General features: G+C 49.8%; 6 protein-coding genes across 6 annotated transcripts; 4 read left to right on the plus strand and 2 right to left on the minus strand.

Moving 5' to 3' along the window:
- Positions 1-717: 717 nt before the first annotated feature.
- Positions 718-2,014, plus strand: FTJAE_12207 (NPY1-NADH pyrophosphatase I of the Nudix family of hydrolase has a peroxisomal targetin; the record flags this gene model as incomplete). The annotated part of the gene is made up of 2 exons (XM_037345229.1): positions 718-1,279; positions 1,326-2,014. The coding sequence occupies 2 exons, from the start codon at positions 718-720 to the stop codon at positions 2,012-2,014; spliced, it is 1,251 nt and encodes a 416-aa protein (XP_037200746.1).
- A 681-nt stretch (positions 2,015-2,695) lies between these two features.
- FTJAE_12208 (uncharacterized protein) lies at positions 2,696-4,310 on the plus strand (the record flags this gene model as incomplete). The annotated part of the gene is made up of 3 exons (XM_037345230.1): positions 2,696-2,887; positions 2,940-3,479; positions 3,552-4,310. 3 exons carry the CDS (start codon positions 2,696-2,698, stop codon positions 4,308-4,310), a joined length of 1,491 nt encoding a protein of 496 aa, XP_037200747.1.
- Positions 4,311-4,987: 677 nt separating this feature from the next.
- On the minus strand, positions 4,988-6,649 carry FTJAE_12209 (GAP1-general amino acid permease; the record flags this gene model as incomplete). The annotated part of the gene is made up of 2 exons (XM_037345231.1): positions 4,988-6,456; positions 6,508-6,649. The coding sequence occupies 2 exons, from the start codon at positions 6,647-6,649 to the stop codon at positions 4,988-4,990; spliced, it is 1,611 nt and encodes a 536-aa protein (XP_037200748.1).
- Positions 6,650-9,108: 2,459 nt separating this feature from the next.
- On the minus strand, positions 9,109-12,341 carry FTJAE_12210 (uncharacterized protein; the record flags this gene model as incomplete). Its single annotated transcript, XM_037345233.1, has 2 exons — positions 9,109-12,246; positions 12,294-12,341. The coding sequence occupies 2 exons, from the start codon at positions 12,339-12,341 to the stop codon at positions 9,109-9,111; spliced, it is 3,186 nt and encodes a 1,061-aa protein (XP_037200749.1).
- Positions 12,342-13,092: 751 nt separating this feature from the next.
- FTJAE_12211 (UPF0613 protein) lies at positions 13,093-14,090 on the plus strand (the record flags this gene model as incomplete). The annotated part of the gene is made up of 3 exons (XM_037345234.1): positions 13,093-13,443; positions 13,495-13,742; positions 13,796-14,090. The coding sequence occupies 3 exons, from the start codon at positions 13,093-13,095 to the stop codon at positions 14,088-14,090; spliced, it is 894 nt and encodes a 297-aa protein (XP_037200750.1).
- A 948-nt stretch (positions 14,091-15,038) lies between these two features.
- Positions 15,039-20,302, plus strand: FTJAE_12212 (metal resistance YCF1; the record flags this gene model as incomplete). Its single annotated transcript, XM_037345235.1, has 6 exons — positions 15,039-15,347; positions 15,411-18,248; positions 18,300-18,403; positions 18,455-19,440; positions 19,547-19,615; positions 19,977-20,302. The coding sequence occupies 6 exons, from the start codon at positions 15,039-15,041 to the stop codon at positions 20,300-20,302; spliced, it is 4,632 nt and encodes a 1,543-aa protein (XP_037200751.1).
- Positions 20,303-22,439: the final 2,137 nt, after the last annotated feature.

Consider the following 22,439-nt stretch of genomic DNA (forward strand, 5'->3'; position numbering starts at 1 on the left):
TGGGCTTGGGCTTGGCTTGGCTTATGCTAGGATACTTCCGGGGTCCGACTTCGGGACAGCGACAAAGTTAAGCTGTAGATCAAGTTCGGATTCGTGAAGGGCCAATGCCAGTTGAAGTATGAAAACGCCATGGAAATATAACCAATTGAAGTGGTTTGGTATAGTCAGGGGCTGTTCTGAATGCAAGATTGCGGATCGCAGATGTTGCTTCGTCTATCTGATAAAGTACAAATGAGATCATGACCAGTCACGAAACACCAGAAAATATGATATCCATGGACCCAATGAATCTCAAAGAGATCCTCTCACTAAAGACCAATCATGAAGAGCCCTGACTCATCAAAACTCCATCCCGCTGGGCACATGGCCGCATTCGCCGCAATATTGTGCAATTCGCCCGCGACTTCCTCACCGCTAGCCCCAGAATGAACAGGAAAACAGAACGGAGACCTCGGACTTGAAGCCGATTAGTAGATACTGCTCACTCGTTGCCTCACGTTGATCATAGAAAGTCTCCTCTTTGTGCCTGATAAAACCAAATCTCAACATCAACACTAGATATCAGTTGATTCGTATTGTTATCATAACTCCAGCAAAAGAAACCTAGGCCCTTATTCCAGTATCAAGTGTCGACTATTGCTGACCCCCACTATCTCCAACCTCATATCAAGAGCATTACAAATACAAATCCCAACACCCTTAAACAAACAACTCTCAATGTCAACAACCACTTCAGGTCCAGGGCTGCCCGAGATCGCAGCTCTTCAAAACGACGACTCAATGTTGACTCGCCGTTTTGGAAAAGAAGTTGTCAACTACTACGCTGGTGGCCGTATCAACAGATACTCTTTTCTGCGTGCCGATACTGGCTTTCTCCGACATGCCTTCAATAGCCCTACAGCTAGATATCTGGCAGTCCATGATCTGAACCCTCTGGTTGTTGACAAGAAGACTCCGGCTTATCTGACTTTTAAGGATGTCGAGCCTCTGATCGGACCAGACCATTTCGCTCTCACAGAGGATGAAGCTATCCAGAGCTTCAACTCTGCTGAGACCAGACCCCTGGTTGTTTTCATTGGTATGCTAGAGGAGGGTAACGAGAAGGATTCAATCCCTTCTTCCGACCATGGGGATATTCAGGGCCACCCCTATTTCGCCATTGACATCACTCCCAAGGGAACCCATGCTGAGAAAGCGACTCAGTTCTTGGAGGAACAGGAGAAGAAAGGACTGTCTTTGGACAAGAACCCTCGAGCAATGAATCAGTCACCTGAGGCTGGTAAGTTTTCACTGAAGCCGGTTCGATTTTCAGCTAACATTAGCAGCCGCTCTCTACGCCCAAGCTAGATCAATCATTGACTGGAATACACGAAGTCCCTTCTGCGCCGGCTGCGGACTGCCCAACCTTTCAGTTCACGCTGGTTACAAGCGCGTCTGCCCTCCCGCCGATAAGAAAGGCGGAGCTACCAGTGAACCCCGAGGTGACTGTCCCACCCGTCACGGTGTCTCAAACATCTGTTTCCCTAGAACGGATCCCACGATGATTGCCGCTGTTGTTTCCGCAGACGGAACAAAGATTCTTCTCGGCCGCCAGAAGCGTTGGCCTCCTCACTGGTACAGCACGCTTGCTGGTTTCCTTGAGCCTGGTGAGTCTATCGAGGAGTCGGTTCGGCGAGAGGTTTGGGAGGAGAGCGGTGTTCGTGTTGGGCGCGTGGTAATTCACTCGAGTCAGCCGTGGCCTTATCCTTCCAGCTTGATGATTGGAGCTATTGCTCAGGCCCTACCTGGTGATGGCGAGAAGATATCTCTGAACGACAAGGAGCTGGAGGTGGCGAAGTGGTTCTCCATGGACGAAGCCCGCCAGGCTCTTAAGAATGGAACGAGCAGCCTTGGGGAGCCTGCGCCCGAGGGGTACAAGGAGGGAGATTTGCGATTGCCTCCTCCTCAGGCTATTGCCAATCGGTTGATTACTGCTGTTGTTGAAGGATATTTGACTGTGGGCCCTAAGATGTGATGAAGTGTTGATAGACTATCTAGCAAGTGTTAGGAAGACGAAGCATAGAAGCGTTGATTATGGTGACAACTAGTGCTAATTCTGAGTGACAACTTGCCATTTAGTGAGATATATTGCTCATGTTCAAATGATGTTCCGTGAAAACAATTGCCAGTGTCAACTGTTCAGATCATTTTCGTGGTCTGGTCAAGAGTTCTGCCACTGACCGTGAACAATTGGTAGTGTTCTAGTTTTGCCTCTGGCTCTGGCTCTAGCTCTGACACAGCGGTCAACTCCGTCCTTAACCTCTTTTACTAGGCTCACCTTTCTCCTAATTTCACACTCCCTCGTCCAACACTTTCTTCCCCTCTTGCATATCACTTCACCACAGAAGAAGAGGAAATATCAGCACATCCTTGCTCAGAACTTGCTTTCTATCTCATAAAGAGAAGTTCTTGGCATCTTGAGTTAGCTGACAATTTCATCATTCTTCCTGCGCGCCTGATATCCATCCATCATCTCTAGACCTGGCATCACTTCGCCTTTTCATAACATCCCTCCATCCTCAACACCCTCCATCTTCTTCGACTATCTCTTCTTACCTCACAATACTCTTGGTCACCTTAGATCATCATCGGAGATATTTTCTACCTGTTTCCTTTCATATCTTCCTTCATCTGTTCCGCCCTCCACGATCTAGATATGCCTGCCGCGGCGCATCCGCCCCTCAGCGCGCGGACAGCGCAGCGAATTCACGAGCAAGTGACTCGTGAAGTTTTTCGACTCTCCGGACGCGATCCCGATCATCACATGGAGTGCTTCAAGGCTTGCCTAAAGACTATCGAGGACACCAAAGTCGTCGAGGCAACTGACTATGCTATCTGGGAGAGCCAGGTAAGTCGACATATATAGTCCTTACAAGGGACAACGGACTGATGTTTCTTAGGAGCAGATCCCAAGTCCCCTGAAAGAATTTTCCAATACCAACCGAACCACCAAGAGCGGTAACTTTTACATGCTCCCAGCGACGATCGCCGTGGCTATTGCTGCCGTTCTGAACCTGAAGCACGTCGTCGTCAACTCTAATGGCAACACCAAACACATCGTAAGCGCTGTCTCTGAGAGTGCTGTGTGGGCTTACCTTGGTATTGCTATCGATATATGGCCTCAGACTGGCGAATCTCACTTCTTCGTTAAGAAGTCCGACGAAGACTCAAAGTTTCCGACTGTTGGAAAGATTGCCCGCGGAAAGTTTGCAGTGACAACCAATATCCCCGGAGATACTATCACACCTCTGATGCTTCTTACTATGGCGAGATTCAATGGTTGGATCAAGTCAGCACCGGGTGCCCCTTGTCTGAAGAAGGGAACTGTCGACGCGCCGCAAATCATCCACCGCCGACAGGCATTAAGCGAGGGCAAAGAAATCCTAGAGAAACTAGGAAACCGGAAGTTCAAACAGAATGACCCGGCTCTCATCCGAGAGGTAAAGGCATGGCTCTCGGAGCCCATCATCCGTGTGCTTCCAGAGGAGGCGAAGAACCGACTATGGTACTAGTGCAGCCAAGTCGCGGAATCCTGGTTGCCTATTATTAAGGATGCAGACACAGACCTATCAGTTTACAAGTTCATGGGCAAGACCGGTGCAACTCTTGCATCTCTGGTCTCCGATGAAATCGACTATATCCAACTGGCTCAACAGGTCAATGAACTAGAATCTACTGCCGCTGTAAAGAAGCTGGTTGAACTGTCAGACAAGGCCCGTGACATTCAACACTCTCTGCAGAGCTATGTGCAGGAAGCAGCCCCCAGTTTGATGGAACTTCGAACGACTCTTCTGGAGAAGCCCGGTTGTCAGTCGTTCCAGCAAGTTTTTGGACCTCCTTGGAATCAATGTCTCCTCAACCAGGAAGCTGATGGTACCAAGAACATTATTGTTGGCGCTCTTCAGCGTCTCTTCGACACTATTGCTTATGTCGTTCCTCGAACACACTCTATGTACGGCGCTTTTCTTGACATGGCCTCCAAAATGGATATTGCTGTCATGTCTTCCCTCGACCTTGATCTGGCCCGAGCCAAAGACCGTCATCAGAAGCGGCTCAACATCAACGACGACCTGTCGTATCGCAACGAAATTATGACCAATGTGGCCGAAGCTATCGGCAGACTCGAGCGTGGGTCAGCATCGCAGGAACGACTTCTTCGTTCTAAGCTCTGCTCGATCCTCGACGCAGCCGATGCGCTGATCTTGAAGGAGAACCTTCCGCGGGACATCAGCATCGTGGTCTCAACTAACAACAATGACGGACAAGCTTGATGTTTATGTATGACATTCTTGGGGCTGAGTTTTACTTCGGAATTTGTAAGTTCGAGCTTACTGAACTTGATTATCAATTTGCAGAGGCACTAACTTGGGCAAACTTTAGGAGTAAATCTACGAAACGCCGACATGCTAACAAAATGGTATGGGGTAGTGTTAAGAGACTGGTACAGTCAGTGTAACGGCGAGGCGAAATGTGTCGGAACAAGAAGATATGGCAGAGGACCTAGTCATCTTGTTGATAGTGCTGAGTGGGAACAATTTTGACCAAGAGTTAATGTTGTCGTACTTATTGCTCTGACCATCTAGAACACAATTGGCCTCTGGTTTGGAGAACAAGTCTTGCCTTCTATGTATGATCGAGGAGTAAACATATGCCAATGCTTTACTTAAAACGACCCTTGCAGAAACCAAAGAGTTTTGTTGAATCACCTCGCAAGTAAGAATGTAGATCACTTTGGCCCTCATATGTGTCACTGTAAATGTGCTCAAGTGTTTCAAGATATTGCATGCGTATTGTATATGTGCAGATAATGCTCAAGAAGGCTAACCGCCTTGCTTTTCTTGTTGGTATAAAACTCAAAATATTACATGATCATATATATGTACAATTCTTTCACTCATCCAGTAGTGTGGGTATCCGTAATCATATCAACTCCATACTTCGTACATGCTTAGAAAAAGCTTCGGAGAACCCTCTTGGGGGCGTCAGCCCAAACGAAGGGTTCCTTGGGCTCCTCCTCCTCGAGCCAGACAGCGCCGCTGGCCAGATCCATCTCAGCGGGACGGACAAACATCTGCCACTTGCGTGTGCAGACCTTGTAGCCAAGGTAGAGAAGAGCAACAGAGAAGAAGGCGAGGTAAGAGCTGAAGAAAGCCTCAGCGGTGGGAGAGGCGCCGGAGGCAGGGTAGAGAGCAGTGTAGAAAGAGGCGATAAGGGCGAGGATGTTAAGACTGAGGCCAAGGTAAGATCCAGCAACGCCGAAGGGGGTCTTGTAGGGAATGAGGCCGAGGTTGACGCCCTGAGCCTTCATACCGGCACGCATGCGGATGTGAGCGAGGCAGATAGAGCCCCAGACGAAGAGGAAGCCAAGACCGGTGAGGGCCAGGAGCCAGCCGAAGATCTCCATACCCTGAGGAGCAGCGCCAATGTAGGCAAGGAGACCAAAGGCGATCTGGAGGATAACACAGTAGAGAGGGCGGCCCTTGGAGTCAATGTACTTGAAGAAGTTAGGAGCCATGTTGCGCTCAGCCATAGCCTGGATGGTTCGGGTAGAACCGAAAGTGCAGGAGTTGGCAACAGAGAGAACGGCAACAGTGATGACAGCGTTCATGATGCTAGGGAGGACCTTGATACCGGCATCCTGGATAGCAAGAACGAAGGGAGAGGCCTTAGTGTTGGCACCGCTGGCGCCCATCAGGCGAGGGTCGTTGGCGGGAAGAATGAGACCGACGATGAATAGGTTAAGAATGTAGAAGATGGCAATTCGCCAGAAGACCTGCTTGCTAGCCATGGGGATAGACTTGCGGGGGTTGGCAGACTCAGCAGCAGCCAGACCGACCATCTCAGTACCACCGAAGGAGAAAGCAGCGACGACAAAGACAGCACAGAAACCTTTGAAGCTGGTGAAAGCACCAGGATCGCGCCAGTACCTGACACCGATGTAGCCCTGGTCGCCTACGCCACCGCAGTTGATGACAATACCGAGGATGATGAAACCAACACAGGCGCAGATCTTGATGATGGAGAGAACAAACTCAACTTCACCGTAGCCTCGAACACCGAAGATCTGAATGCCCATGAGGACAACAAGGAAGACAGAGACCCAGACAGCCATGTTGATATCTTCTCTCCAGAATCTGATGGTGATGGAAGCGGCGATAAGTTCGAAAGGCAGGACAGTCAACCAAGCGAGAGCGTATTGCCAGCCCATGGCGAAACCCCATGAAGGATCGACGAAGCGAACGATGTATGTGAAGAAGGCACCGTTGACGGGGTAGAGGACAGCCATCTCAGCCAGGGCCAAGCATGTGCAGAGAAGCATGATACCGATGATGAGATAGCCGATGAGGAGAGCAGCAGGGCCACCCTTCTGGAGGGCACCACCTGAACCGACGAAGAGACCAGCACCGATAGCGCCACCTAGACATGTTAGTTATGAGGTTGAGGAGTAGTGGAGGAGGGAGGCCATACCGATGGCAATCATCTGCATGTGTCGGTTCTTGAGATCTTGCTTGAGACCACCGTTCTTGACCTCGCCAGTCTCGACATCTCGTGTCTCAGAGACATCGAGAACGGCCTCCTTGCCGTAATCGGTGGGAGGAGTAGAAGCCATGGCTACTAGCTGTGGTGGTGGAGGTGGTGGAGGGAGGAGAGAGAAGTGTATGAGAGAGTGAGAGTGAGAGAATGAGGAGTGAGTGTTGAGAGTGATGCTCTTGGTTCTTCTATCCCCGGAATGAGGGAGAGGGCCTCAGTATTTGTACTCATTTTGATCGACGATGTTGCACAATATACCGAGACTATGGAACTGATCTCCATACCGTTCTAGATTTGGTGGCGCTGGGGTTTGCCAGATGCGAGTTGGAGTTGGAGATGGCAAGGATGGGTCAAGGGGGGGGGTAGTCTAACGTTAGTCTTAATGTTAGCGTGTTGGTTCAACTTGGAGGAAATGGTGTGCAGAACGGGCAGTCTAGCCGTTCTTGTTTTGCCCCAAAGAGTTTATCTTAGAGGCTAATCGTTAGGCTCATGAAGCCATTGGCTCTTCAACTCCAAGCTACAGTATCATGGTGGGTACAGGATTTTCATGTCCACCTTGGGAGCTTGGAGCACAGCAGGCAGCCTAAAGGTCACACTGCAGTAGTGGCCTTCCCCCCCTTATCTCGTTCCCGTCTTGGTTCTGCTCGTCTTTCTCTCGGCGAGCGCGAGAGGGCTCCGTAGCCGAGAATCATGTCGACCTTGACCGGGCCGGTTCTGCTTGGCTCGTGCTGGTAAAAGACATGACAACGGTTGATACGGCGCTTAACTCGCCTGTCGTTTGACGTTAATCTAGATAGCGTATCTGATAGACGAGTCAGCATGGTCAGCAATCAATCAATTTGAGTTGTTTCTTACGTTTCCCTCCCTCAGGATAAGGTTATTCACCAATACTACCCAAGATGTGTCAGATCCTTGTCATGCTGCAATCCTTTGGAATTAACTCACATTGGGTCGTGTTGCATCGTATGTATCCTTGCCCGACGCCCTATTACGAGTCAACCTCTCGGCAGTTTTCCGTTGACTTTCATGGGCAGTTGACTACCATTAACCGCGCTCCTAACGCGGAGTCAATGACCATTTCAACGCCACGTCCGTAACGCTTGTTCAGTGGCCCCCATAAGCACTTTCAGCTTCTTTCGGAAGGTCGACATCATTACCAATGGCCCTTGTCCCTCTTCGGAAATCCCCTGGTGGTAGTAATCAACTGGTGACTTATGTCGTATTACAAGACACATGCTGTCATTGTGAACCAAATGTTCGGGTACGGCCCAGTGCTGCCCAGACCTTGGGATCTGCAGACAAGACTTGGTTCGGCGTGCTGCAGAACTTGGCGATGCGATGCCAATAGATCGCCAAGCGCCTTGGAGTCTTCAGCAGCAGAGACCAGAGCAAAGCAAAGCTTGGAGATGCCTTGGCTTGCTTTGCTTCTCCCCCACATGCTCCAGGGCACCCTCACGCGGTCACGTCTCGTTCAAAGAGGGTGGCAAGCTCGAACTAGTCCTCGAGCTAGAAGACTTCCAGACTACCCTCCTCTTGCAGCTAACATGTCCCTGATTGGCCTTGAATGGCCCGCAGCTTCGGTGGTATCAATGAATCTGGAACTGTACCCATGTCCCAACAGCCCTAGGACCAACTAGCAATTTGGAGACTCCTTTCCCCCCTCCCGCTGGCTCTCAGCTGCTGACCGCGAGCCAGGGAAAACCCTATCTCTTAGCTGGCCTTATCGAATTTTTCACTCTCATCCCATCGGTATCTCCTTGATTGGGCCGGCCATATCGATCGTGGCTTGAAAAATCTCCTCACGCAGGAATTTCCCCTCATGAAAAAAATGTCAATTCAAGACAAGCTAGCATTGAGGCTCAACTTGCTCAAGAGTCTCGTTACGTTATGTCTTCTTGGCTTTCTGGGGAAAATGGATACGATGCAATGGTCGGCACGAGGCCTCCCCAGATCCAGAGTCATAATCTGGGGATTCTCCAGACTCTCGAGTCTAGACACTCAACATGTTGATTCCATTACGAAATCGTTTCCGCAGCATCTTGATCCTGTTTCTGGGGTAGAGTCGAACGAGGTTTGAGGGTAATCTCAGTCTCCCTGGTTCGCTCGGGGAGATCCATAGCACTAACGACTCCAATTATTAGCCTCTCGATTCTAACTTGTTCAAGAAGGTGTTGACACATAAGATGCGGAGAAAATGCTCAATGTTTCCACTGCGGAACCGTCAGCAGAATCTAGACCTCACCACTTCTCCATAGCAATGTTTGGCAGGGGTAAGCTTCAGTATCACAGGCTCCCCTCGTGTGGAAATTCCACGTGAAGCCATCACATAACATTTGTTGTCCTCAAATGACAATTGCTGCCTTCCATCATCGTCAAGGAACGGTTTGCCCGGTGGCGCTCCTAGTATCCATGCTAACCCCAGGAAACGAGTCGTACCACTAGCTGAGTTCTTGTGCCGGCTCTGGCCATTTCAATGTCCACAATGGTATGATTGAGAAGTCGATATTGGTTGGTTTGTTCTGTCTATTTCGTAATGCATTACCTCGAGATTGCCATGGGGGTGAACTCCACTCCGTCCATTTTCGGTGTTGGGAGCCATTCAATATTCCCTCTCTCATACCTCGAAAGCCATACAGCGTCCCCGTTGACAGCCTCCAATGCCTCCCGCACGACAACGTTTCGTTCCAAAACGTCCGAGAGCAAGTCAAGAATGTCATCAAACATTTCTTCGTCAACCTGGACATGAGATACGAGAGCTGTCAGTAGCTCAACCGTACCCTCCCACACTCTCGCTGGTGACGCAAATTTTCCTAAGCTACCTGAAGATGGTGCGACTATTTGCGTTAAAGGCTTGCCGCTTAGACTATCACCATGCCTCAGGGGTATCAACACTCGGCTATCGTCGCTTTCTTTCCCCCACGTAGTGCCAGCTTCCCCATGGGGTCTGACCCAGCTCGGTGAAGCGGAAGCTTGCTGTTTAACCTTTCGGCACCAATCTCGAAGCCATTCAGCCCAGTCAGTCTTGAACCGAGAGCTAAGGAAGTCCCCCGCAGCAGCGCAGAGCCCAGCAAGCGCGCGGCATGCCTCGACCACGATATAAGCTTCTGGGTCATGCAGCCTGTCGATCACTACTGGCCAGATCGCGTTAACGAGGGGCAAAAACGCATCTTCATCGGGAGCCAAAGCAGTGGATGCTGTTGTCAGGAGCTCAAGCAAGGATCTTCGCAGTGTTGGTGTCGGGGAGGTGAGGTAATGTTGCGTGAGGTTTGCCACTCTTAGCAGAAGCTGGTATGTTGGTGAGTTTGGCGGTTTTTCTGGTTCTGGTGGAGGATCAGCTGCCTCGTTGCTATCATCCTCTTTCTTTTCTTCCTTCCACGGGATCTTTGGGTGACCTTTCACTTCTTCAGTTTCCATCTCATCGGTTGCTGCCCGTTGCCTTCGCTTTTCCAGGGTATCCAAGAGTTCGGAGAGCCCGGGTTCTTTCTTGTGTACTTTTCGATGGTCTGGCTTTGAACTCCTCTGATGTTCCAGCAACAACATATCAGAGCGAACGCCCTGGTTCACAACCTCCTTGAGAACGACAAACAGATTCTCGACAAATACTGGATATCCGTGAAAGTTGTCTAAAGCCCCGAAGATAGAGTCTATAACATCGTCTAGGTAGGGAACCAGTCGGGGGCCTGCAAGTCGGACCATCATGGTCAAAACGTTGATCGAGGCAGGCGATATGTCCAGGCTGTTCAGCCTCAACGAAACCGAGTTCACCATGTAGTCCACATTTTGGATGATAAGTTCTGAGACGTTGGCATATCCGCATGAGGCTGCTATACTATTCAACGTGACAATAGCATGCTTTTGAAGATTGGGGTTGTTGGAGCCTAAGAACGTTGCGATGGGAAACAAAACATCAATCAGCTCAGGGCGAAATGACTCTCCGGCTCGCTGTGCTGTGTAGGCAGTTGCTTCTAGAGCTAGAGCCTCTAGCCGCCAGTCGACAGGTTCCGCATCTGTGTGCCGGTCGAGAATCTGCACCGATGTGGTGTAAAGCTCATTGAATATAGTGTCGATATCCTGAGAGGGGTCGGTTATTGATGACAAGTTCAAGAACATCTCTTCTTCAGCAGAGGATCTATGGCTCGCCTTGATAAGTTCAAAGCAAAGCCAAAAAGTAGCGAGTTGGCTAGCTGAGTTATCAGAGTCCTGGACTTGCTCCAACATAGTACCAGCAAATCTTGCTTGCTGAGACGATGACCCGAGAAAGGCAATGAGTGATGCCATCTCCTGACGGATATTCTTTTGCGATTCGGAGCGTAGCAAGACGGGCTGGTATTGAACATCCTTTGGCTCTGCCGATGCTTCCCCACTGTCTATCAGTCGGACGTCCATGTTCTCGTTAGTTTCCGAGGTTCTTGATGCTTGCATTAGAGATATAACACTATCTCGGAGCATAATCGACATGGATTCGTCCAACGTCGATGATTGTATCTGCAGGTCTTTGATGAACTCAAGGCCCTTCAAGACATTTCGTATTGCGTCTCGCTTGACATCTTCATCCGCTGATTGCATCAACCGTGAAAGACTAGACATCCAGTTATATGTTGTCGTTTTGACAATTTCACCGAGTTCAGGATAGATGTTGACAAGGTCTTGTAAACTAGTCTGTGTCAAGGGCATCTTGTTCTCAGTCTCCCCTAGCATCATGGCTGTCTCGACAAGCATGTTTGCACAATTGGACAAGGTGTTGTGGCATTCATCCAGAATGGTCACGCAAAGTTTGTTGAGGGCATTCCTCACCTCAGCAGATCCATGAGAACGCAGTTTCATAATCGTTGAGAGGGCTTTCTTTACTTGCATGGTACTTGCCTTGAGCCAAGCGGGAGAGAGGATTTTGTTATCATCGGCCCCCTCTTGATCAGTTTCGGGTTTTGTCGAGATAGACCGCGTCCGTAGATCAGCCAATACACTTGTCAGTACCAGGCTCACTGTCTCGAGACATTTGGCGAGAACAGTGCTCTTGTACCGGTTAGGTGAAGATGTGACTTTGGCGAGTAGTGAAATGGTGCCAGGCAGGAAACTAGCCAACGCAGCAGGTTCTTTCACAGTATGGTACACGGCTTGCAGGGCACGTAGTGCTTCCTGTTGAATCTGAGGTGTTGCACCATCTACCACTCCATTCAACATGATAGTTACGCCGTGCCCGAGAGCCGGTATTGACTCTGCATCCGAGAGTCCCGATGAAGCTGCGGCCGATAAACCAGCTGTGTTGAAGAGCGCTGTCAGCCCACGGAAAGCTTCCAGCACTGTCTCCTCAGCGATGGGGCGTGCTGGGGTTGAGCCAGGTGTTCCATCGATAATGAAAGTCAGAAGGCTCAGAATCTGTCGCACAAGCTCCGCAGAAAGCTTTGTCTTCCAGCCGTGCGCGATGAGAATCGTAAGCGTCTTGATGCAGTTCTCGATCAATTGCATGGGATATTGATCCATCTGGCGAAAGATGTGATGAAGAGGGAAGAAGACATATTCAGATAACTTCTCATCCAGTGCTAGCGGGTTTCGGCTGATTTGTTCATTGAGAAGCTCCAAAAGTCGGCCTGTCTGCTCACCAAGCTCTCGAGAAGAAGCCGGTACGTCGGCCTCACGTATCGCCAACTGGCTTATCCTCACGCAACATGGTTTTAGCTAATTTGAGTCAGTATTTTCTTTGGGGCTTGAGAATCATCACTTACTCTTTGGAAGAACTCGGTCCTCTCCTTACTACTGGCTGTTGATTCCATGGTTGATGAAGCAAAGAGCTTCTGCTTGTCTATTCATGCATATTCCCCACAGACGAGCCAAGAATTTAACGAACACGAACGCGAGTACGTAAGGGCAGTAGGATGCAGCATACAGGTTTGGTTGAGCTGAACGGATAACTTGTAGCTTACACTGGAAATGTAAAGCGATGAAGAGATCCTGGTTTGGTGGTTTTGCCAGAAGGACAAAATTGGAGTATGGAGGGGTCCCGTTGCCAGTAAAGAGTGGTTTCGCTAAATGAGGCTGTGTAAGGATGTCGTTCTGACACAGTGAAAGAAGTCGCCAGAATTATAGAGAAACCTTATATCTCTTGACATCTCAATCACTATCTACCGAATGCCAGTAACGTATATGATAGCTTGTTGATTTACAGATTCTTGCGCTTCTGTAACTTCAATCACTTCTTTAGGCACTGCTGAGTCTATTATGCCCTGTGCCCCTCTCATGATACAATTGTCACACTGTGGAGTACGCCCACCCACTATCAACTTCTAAAGAACTTGATGCCTGCAACAACCATCAGGAAATTTATACTAAATACCAAATCATAGTAGATTCTATTTTCGAACTAAGCCTTCTTAGTGATCTCCCAGTAAGTGCACAATGAAATGATCCCGGCGAGACGCAAGGAAATAAGCTTATATATACCTCATCAGTCCTCCAGTAAAGCTCCCCTCTATTTCTACTGAGGGACAAATATCATCACAGTAATTCTCTGCAACAGCTGCCAAAATGTCCCCTTCAGGCCCTTTCCAAGTCACTGTCCATCCCTTCGAGTCCAAGTGTCGAAGCTCGGCCGCCTATGAAATTGGTCTCACTTCAGCTCCCAATGCCATTGTCTTCATCGGTGGGCTTACAGATGGACCTCACACTATTCCTTATACCCGGCTTCTAGCCCAGCGTCTAGAGGAAGCAAAGGAGTTGGGCTTCTCCGTCATCGAGTTCCGCATGAGGAGCTCTTTCTCGGGATTTGGCACTTCGAGCCTCTCCAACGACGTTGAAGACATTTCTGCTTTGGTCAAGTATCTACGAGGAATTGGCAAGGAAAAGATCGTCCTATTCGGTTCCTCAACGGGCTGCCAGGTAAAATATTCCCTTCCCGCCACGATTTACAGTTATTCTGACCAATTGCAGGACTGCATCGAGTATGCCAACTATGCCAAGCACAACAACGAACCTGTCGATGGCTTCGTTATGCAAGGTCCGGTATCGGATCGTGAGACGCTGGATTTGATCTTCCCGGACCCTCAGTCGAGTCTTGAACTCGCCGCAAAGATGATTTCTGAGGGTAAAGGCGGTGATTGTATGCCTTTTGACATGATTCCTGCTGTTCTGGGAGCTCCCATTTCGGCGTATCGGTTCCAGTCCCTGGCGAGCAAAGGGTGCGTTCAACGGTGTCCAGCTATCAGGATGATATGAACTAACTGATAAACAGCGGCGACGATGACTACTTTTCATCAGACCTGCCCGATGATGTCGTTGAAAGGAATTGGTCTCGTTTCAATAAGCCAGTGCTGGTTCTCCATTCTGCTGAGGACGAGTTCGTCCCAGAGCGCATCGACCAGGCTGCGAGCAACAAAAAGTTTAAGGCGTTGAACCCGGCCGTCAGTCGGTTATCGGGGCTGATTCCTGGCGCAAGCCATACTGTTGATCAACTCCCAGCGCAGGAGTGGCTTTCCAAGACGGTTATTGAGTGGTTGAAAACCGAAGTCACTTCTCGTGCTGATTGAGATTGCTTGTCAAGACGTATTGGCAGTCACGTTAATTAGAGGGAACACATTGAGGACTACGAGTTGTACAAGCAATTGACGTGCTTATAATCTATTAAGATGATACATAGAAAGCATTAGTTATAGCAATGAGTCAGTCACACGAGCGACCTACACCAAAATGAGACTCAAACTCTATGCTCCAGGGTAAGACGACATTGGCTGAGAACCTAAGTGAGTGATCTGACCCAAAGTCCGTAGACTATCTCCATTTGCACATCAGTAAGCAACCCCACTGAGCAGCTTGAGCCTGGTCTAGTGCCCAGGCTAGGGGAGGAAAGAAAACTCAGGACCTGGACCCTAAATTATAAAAATATTTAGGTAAATTTAGCCTAAGCTTAGGGCACTTTTTGCTTAGTTTATTTTGACACCTTATACCAAGGTTCGGTGTTTTCTTGGCCCCTGAGGCCAGGATCGCATTGTTAGTGCATGTTTGGGTGTTCGCGTATGCTGGGTTTGCAGCAAAATTTCTGGGGACCAGCTTACCAACCACGACAAGGGCCTCTCTTTGACGAGATTCTGCCTGTCGGAAGTCGCCCAGAAAGTTGAGGAACCTTTTTCTCTTTTGAACCTCTTCTCTCAACTCTCTCTCGCCTGAGGTGACCGGATTCGGGTTTGGACTTGTTTTGTCCGTTCTGAGACTGCCTCTGTCTTTGTCTGTCTTGTCTCCCGAACTGTTTCCGATCCTTGCTCCGGTTCACGGCACTCGCTCTGACGTACTAACTACTAAACATTGAGCTTCCTGAGCTAAGGTTCCAAAATCTTATCCCGTCACCATCATCGTCACCAAGGACGCGCCATCGCCTCTGTCGCCTACGAAAACATCCGACTCGTCCCTCTAGCATGAAGTGACTGTTGCGCGAAACCTTTTCGACACCTCGGAATCCTTGAGAAGCGACCACTGCAACAATGGCTCTCTACAATGAGCAACAGGTTCTCTTCGAGACGGGCTCGTTTACCGGCTTCCGCCCGCTGCGAGAGCTTGGTGCCAACTATCTCACTACCGGCCCCTTCAAGCAACCTCTGTGTGGGAATTCGGAAGGATGGGGGCCCCTTAGTCCTCATCGCTATGATTTCACACCTTGTTTTATCGACGTCTGGATCTCTGCTGTGTCTGTCTTTGGTCTTCTCTTTGGATCGCTCGCTGTCTGGTGGCTGCTCGCCAAGAAGCAGAAACAAGAGGGACAGACCAAGAATGCGCACTTCTACATCAAGCAGGTAAACTCTTCTGCGCCCTTTTCTACTAATATTCTGTTCAATTGAGCTGACTTGTTGCCTCAGTCCCTCCTCGCCGTCATCATCGTCGACGTCATTGCTCAGCTTGTCGTTCAAATCGTCTATATGCCCCATATCTGGTATGGCGATTTCCGAGTCTTGACAACCTTCTTGACCATTCTGTCACTATTTGTCGTTTTCGCTATTCAATGGGTCGAGCACTCGCGCATTCGATATCCCAGCGGCGTCGCCCTGTTCTACTGGCTCTTCCTCCTCATATCCTTCGGCGTCAAGCTCCGATCTCTTATCTCGCAGCAAATCTACGACTCCAACCTACCTTACTTCATTATTTACTGCGTCGGAGTTGCACTGTCTCTTGTAGAGTTCCTTGTGGAGTGGCTGTGGCCCCGAACTTCTCGCCCAAGTGGATATGAAGCCATCGAGGAGGAGGAGGAATGTCCCGTTGAATATGCCAACGCATTTTCTCAGCTCGCCTTCTCCTGGATGACACCAATGATGCAATATGGCTACAAAGTGTATTTGACCGAAGAGGACCTCTGGGCTCTGGCCAAGGATGATCAGACCAAGAACACTGGCTCTCGCTTTGACCAAGCTTGGCAATATGAGTTGGAACACCATAAGAGCCCTTCGCTGTGGAGAGTTTTGTTCAAGGCATATGGCGGTCCTTACTGTGTTGCTGCGATCTTCAAGGTTGCAAATGATGTCGCCCAGTATATTCAGCCCCAGCTCCTTCGGCTTCTCATCTCTTTTGTGAAGTCCTACGAGGAAGACAATACTCCTCAGCCTATTATCAAGGGCGCTGCCATCGCTTTGGCCATGTTCGCGTGTGCGGTCCTGCAAACCACCATGGTTCATCAGTACTTCCAGCTTGCCTTTGTGACGGGAATGCGTATCAAGGGTGGTCTGTCTTCAGCCATCTACCGCAAGTCCCTGCGCCTGTCAAGCGAGGGCAGAGCTTCAAAGAGCACCGGTGACATTGTCAACTACATGGCGGTTGATGGCCAACGTCTACAGGATCTTACCCAGTTCGCTCAGCAAATTTGGTCTGCGCCATTCCAGATTATCATCTGCATGGTTTCCCTCTATAATTTGCTAGGCTGGTCTATGATGGCGGGCGTTGCGGTCATGATCATTATGATGCCAATTCAAGGATTTGTCGCTCGCATTATGAAAAACATGCAAAAGGAGCAGATGAAGAACAAGGACGCCAGAAGTCGTTTGATCAATGAGATCATCAACAATATGAAGAGCATCAAGCTGTATGCTTGGGGCTCTGCCTTTATGAACAAACTCAATTTCGTCCGAAACGAAAAGGAACTGAAGAACTTGCGAAAGATTGGTGCCACCCAGGCCTTTGCCAACTTCACTTGGACTACTGCGCCTTTCTTCGTCTCGTGTTCGACATTCACCGTCTTTGTTCTGACCCAGGATAAGCCCCTCACCAGTGATATCGTCTTCCCTGCATTGGCCCTGTTTAACCTGTTGACCTTCCCTCTTGCCATTCTTCCAATGGTCATTACCTCCATTGTCGAAGCCTCTGTCGCCATTGGACGTCTCACCAGCTTCCTTACTGCTGAAGAGCTTCAGCCCGACGCTATCACCATTAAGCCTGCCCCTGAGCAACTCGGTGAAGAGAGTATAATTATCCGTGATGGTACATTCTCTTGGAGTCGTCACGAGAACAAGCCCGCTCTGGTTGATATTGATTACACCGCTTACAAGGGAGAGCTCTCATGTGTCGTTGGCCGTGTTGGTGCTGGCAAGTCGTCTTTCCTTCAAAGCATTCTCGGTGATATGTGGAAGGTTAAGGGCAATGTCGAAGTACGAGGAACTGTTGCCTACGCATCGCAGCAGACCTGGATCCTCAATGCCACAGTCAAGGAGAACATCATCTTTGGTTATAAATATGATGCTGAGTTTTACGAGAAGACTGTCCAGGCGTGTGCTCTTTTGGACGATTTTGCACAGCTTCCAGATGGAGACGAAACTGTTGTTGGCGAACGTGGTATCTCCCTGAGTGGTGGTCAAAAAGCACGTGTATCACTAGCTCGTGCTGTCTATGCTCGTGCGGATATCTACCTACTCGATGACGTTCTTTCTGCTGTTGACTCCCATGTTGGCCGTCACATTATCGACAATGTACTTGGAACTCGTGGCTTGCTGGCTTCAAAGACTCGCATTCTTGCGACCAACGCCATAGCTGTCCTTCGTCAGGCCAGCTACGTGTCTCTCCTCAAGGATGGCCAGATCATTGAACGTGGAACATACAAGGAATTGGTTGCTCAGAAGGGTCTTGTTGCCGAACTTCTCAAGACGGCCGGACACGAGTCTGGCAATGCCAGCAGTGAACCTAGTTCCAGTGCTTCAAGCAGCAAGGCTGCTACAATCATCGAGACAGACTCCAGCCAGGCCAAGGAAGAGCTTGAGGAGGCACAGGAACAGGTCCCCGAGATGGCTCCCATCAAGACCAGTGCTGGAGCCAAGCCTCGCTCGAGCAGCATGGCAACACTGCGCCGCGCCAGCACTGCAAGCTTCAGAGGGCCACGAGGCAAGCTGACAGACGAGGAAATCGGTGGTTCGTCCAAGACCAAGCAAACCAAGGAGCACTTAGAGCAAGGCAAGGTCAAATGGTCTGTCTACGGTGAATACGCCAAGATGAACAACCTTTATGCCGTTGCTCTATATCTCCTCATGCTTATTGCTGCACAGACTGCCGGAATCGGTGGTAATTTCTGGCTTGAGAAGTGGTCCAGAGAAAACCAAGAAAAGCAGTCGAACGCTAATGTTGGCAAGTATCTCGGAATCTACTTCGCTTTTGGTATCGGAGCGTCCGCTCTCACTGTCGTTCAGACCCTTGTGCTCTGGATCTTCTGTTCCATTGAGGTTGGTGATTTTTCATGATCACGTTGAGTATAAATACTGACGTAGCAACAGGCATCAAGGAAGCTTCATGAGCGCATGGCCAACGCTATCTTCCGCTCTCCCATGTCTTTCTTTGATACAACGCCTGCTGGTCGTATCCTGAACCGTTTCTCGAGGTTAGTATATACTTAGGGAAGTTCAAAGGTCGATACTAATCCATTTGACAGTGATATCTATCGTGTTGATGAGGTTTTGGCCAGAACTTTCAATATGCTATTTGTGAACGCGGCCAAGTCAGGCTTCACATTGGTCGTTATCTCATTCGCCACACCACCATTTGTCGCATTGATCATCCCTCTAGCCCTGACTTACTACTACATCCAGAGATATTACCTCCGAACATCTCGAGAGCTCAAGCGACTCGACAGTGTGAGCCGTAGCCCCATCTATGCACATTTCCAGGAGTCCCTGGGCGGCATTTCAACCATTCGGGCATTCCGACAGCAGCAGCGATTCGAGCTCGAGAACGAATGGCGTGTGGATGCTAATCTCCGTGCTTACTTCCCTTCGATCAGCGCCAATCGCTGGTTGGCCGTTCGCCTCGAGTTCATTGGTGCTGTGGTCATTCTGGCTGCCGCTGGCTTTGCCATCATCGCCGTCACAGGCGACAAGCCCATCCAATCCGGTATTGTCGGCCTCGCCATGTCATATGCTCTGCAGATCACGACTTCGCTCAACTGGATCGTTCGGCAGACTGTTGAAGTTGAGACCAACATTGTGTCAGTAGAGCGTGTCCTCGAATATGCAGCCCTACCAAGTGAGGCACCCGAGATCATCGCCAAGAACAGACCCCCTGTCTCGTGGCCTGCTAAGGGTGAGGTTGATTTCGTCAACTACAGCACCCGTTACCGTGAGGGTCTGGACTTGGTGCTCAAGAATATCAGCCTTGACATCAAGTCGCATGAGAAGATCGGTGTCGTGGGCCGCACAGGTGCAGGCAAGTCATCTCTGACTCTCGCCTTGTTCCGACTCATAGAACCGGTAACGGGTCATATTGGTATTGATAATATTGATACGTCTTCCATCGGGTTGCTCGATCTGCGCCGAAGACTAGCCATTATTCCTCAAGATGCAGCGCTCTTTGAAGGCACTGTTCGGGATAACCTCGATCCTGGCCATGTCCATGATGACACTGAGCTTTGGAGTGTGTTGGGTAAGTAAACGCCGACATTGCAACCCTACTACACCCATGCACTGCTTAGACAAGCGAATGTTTTGTCAGCACGTTGTGTAACATTTGCTGACGTATTTCCCTATAGAGCACGCACGATTGAAGGACCACGTTTCGAGCATGGATGGTGGGTTGGAGGCCAAGATTAACGAAGGAGGTGAGTTCACGCACGGCAATGCGCTTTCTGTCGGCATTTCTTGACCGGTCTACGATTTCCCTCACCGGTCACCCGAGCATCTGGTTCAGCATCCATGGCTTCATCTGATGTGGTATGGCTAAACATCTGGCCCTTGCCGACGATAATGAGCAGTCTCTTTTCTGCAGCCATTTCAAAGACATCAGATGTGCTTAGTTGCTCGCCTCGCATGAGGGCGAAGTCCCGTGGTCTGCCCTTTCAGGAGGAGCAGCACCAACAACCTGGACCCTGAGATATCAGGCTTATTCACATCACAACCGACTTTCACATGCATGCATGCATGTCTGTTTGTTTGTTCAACTGCTAACATGTTGCCTTACAGGCTCCAATCTCTCACAGGGTCAGAGGCAACTCGTCTCGCTCGCTCGCGCAATGCTCACCCCGTCCAATATCCTGGTATTGGACGAGGCAACGGCTGCAGTCGATGTTGAGACCGACGCTATGCTGCAGAGCACCCTCCGATCACCCTTATTCGCTAACCGCACCATTATTACCGTTGCCCATCGTCTCAACACCATCCTGGACAGCGATCGTGTGGTGGTGCTCGACAAGGGTGAGGTGGTCGAGTTTGATAGTCCGGCCGAGCTGTTCAAGAAGCAAGGTGTATTCTACGGGCTTATGAAGCAGGCTGGGCTGGAAGTTGAATAGACAGACACCTGGTATTGGACCTGTCATAATTGAAATTGTACATAGAAGAACAGCGAAATAAAAGAGGAGGGATTTTTGCATACATCACAAAGCAAAGCAAAGCAAACCATGCAAATGCTGCATGCACTCACTCGTCCATTGCATAGAGTGGCCAAGAGGCACAGATTCTCCGTGATGATGCACACAACAGGATATCTTGCGAGCCACTCGCGAAATACGGATAGAAGCCTACGCTGACGGTGGAGGGACTCGCGAAGCGGCCGTGCACCGTAGCTCTTGGCCTCTTGCTGGCTTATCCCCGGTGACAAGGGACAAGAGCGGATGTGGTGGTGTTGAGGTAGCGGGGGGGGACACCCTAGAAAGTGCCCACGGACAAATCTGATGAAGCATCGAAGTGACCAGGGAGACTTGACACGTTACATGCTGGGGTAGCCACAGTACTGTATGTACATACCGCAGTTATGCATGCTGCCCGGAAAATAGCACATGCCAACCGAACAGTGCGTGCGACACGGAGAATTATGTTGGCGAAAAAACGGTAATAGCTATGTTAATACCGGTAAAACCGCCGAGAGAAGTTCTCTCTCGAGATGGTCAAGCGTCAGTGTGTAAACAAGAGCAGTAGGAATCCTGAACTGCAATTGACTGAATAATCTGTCGCCTTCTCGAGGCTTTGCCAGCCAATGTCAATCATGTTGACCTCCAAGCTTCAAGATAAGGCTCCGTCCGGAACCATCTCTCCGGCACCAAAGAACGTCGCCATCGGAGCATAGCTTCGGCGGTCTGTGATGCCTCGGACCTAGCGCTCGCTGCTAGTTTCGTTGCGCGCCAAGCCAAGGGCACTTCGTTGTGTTATCCAACTGATGAATCTGCTGTGGACGCGGTAGTGGCAATATATGTCATCGTAAAGCCGCAAATGATTTTTTCTGTCGAGCTGGGGCGCAAACAAGTCAATCTTGAATTCGCAGATATGCTTTCTTTTGCCAGTCAAGGCTGAAGTCAGGATGTGGCCAACTGGTATGGCTTCCGTCGTAATACAATCCAGGTACATACGGACCTGATACGTCGTTGACGTTGCTTTGAAAGAGAACTGGCCCAGACTGGACCCAGATCTCCGCTGAGTGTTCAACTTGTCATGAGGACTAAAACCACAAGACGCCTAGTTCAAGACTCGCAAATGACTAAAGTTCATGTCTGGTAACTATGAGTACATAGCAGTAGCCAGACACGTGCTTGAGTATAACGAGTGGTAAACCGACGCCCCTGTTAAGCGAAGACAAACCCAAATTTGGCCGGATCAACAGATGCTGGGGGCGATGCTGCAGACTCGTGGTGAGACGCCTGGCTCGCCTGATATATAAATATCTTTTGGGGTTCAAATGTCCATGTTCTCTATCACTCTTCCCATCTGAAGCAAGACAGGGATCACTACAAACTGCATGGTGCACATGCAGGATGTGAGGAATGGGGCGCGGAGACCAGCCCGATATTCCCGCACAATCCGTATGGTGCATTTTTGGGCTGCCTTGGAGGGGAGCAGGCCATAGAAACTTGACTGGCTGGACGTACAAAGGTTCTGGCATTGCTGTGTAAATGCGTCGAGAATGGGTCTACTGTGACTTGAAGCGTGTTGAAGACCTCGCAAGGCCTGATCTTTAGCTCACCGACGGCCACTTGACAGGAGAATAACTTGCTGGTGCAGAGGTACTTGGGAGGGAATCAGATGCAGAAGTTATACTTATGGCGAGTTGAAGCAGATTGAACAGTTAGAGATCAATCTTTGGGATCCGTTTTAGGTGCTCGCTAGGTTGGCAAGCTAGCCGAGCCGCATCACGGCATTTGCTGATCCGTGGACTGATGCTCCGTTGTTAAAACCACCTATTCATGTACATCACAGTGGTTCTTCGAGACTGCCTGCTGTCCTGGTGTGGTCAAGATTAGCCTCGCGACGAAGCTTAAGAGGAACACGACCAATCAAAGCATCCTCGCAGAGCAGAGTTTCCAGAAGAAATGGACATAGGATCGACAGGAAGGCCCATGACGTTGAAGCTTGCGCTGCTGGCGACAAGTAATATTTATTGCATCAATGCTTGACTCCAGGCTCGCTCGGTGCTGTATCCTAAACGAAAGCAATAAG

The sequence above is a fragment of the Fusarium tjaetaba genome, assembly GCF_013396195.1.
Source record: "Fusarium tjaetaba strain NRRL 66243 chromosome Unknown NRRL66243_c0000325, whole genome shotgun sequence".
NCBI classification, from domain to species: Eukaryota; Fungi; Ascomycota; class Sordariomycetes; order Hypocreales; family Nectriaceae; genus Fusarium; species Fusarium tjaetaba.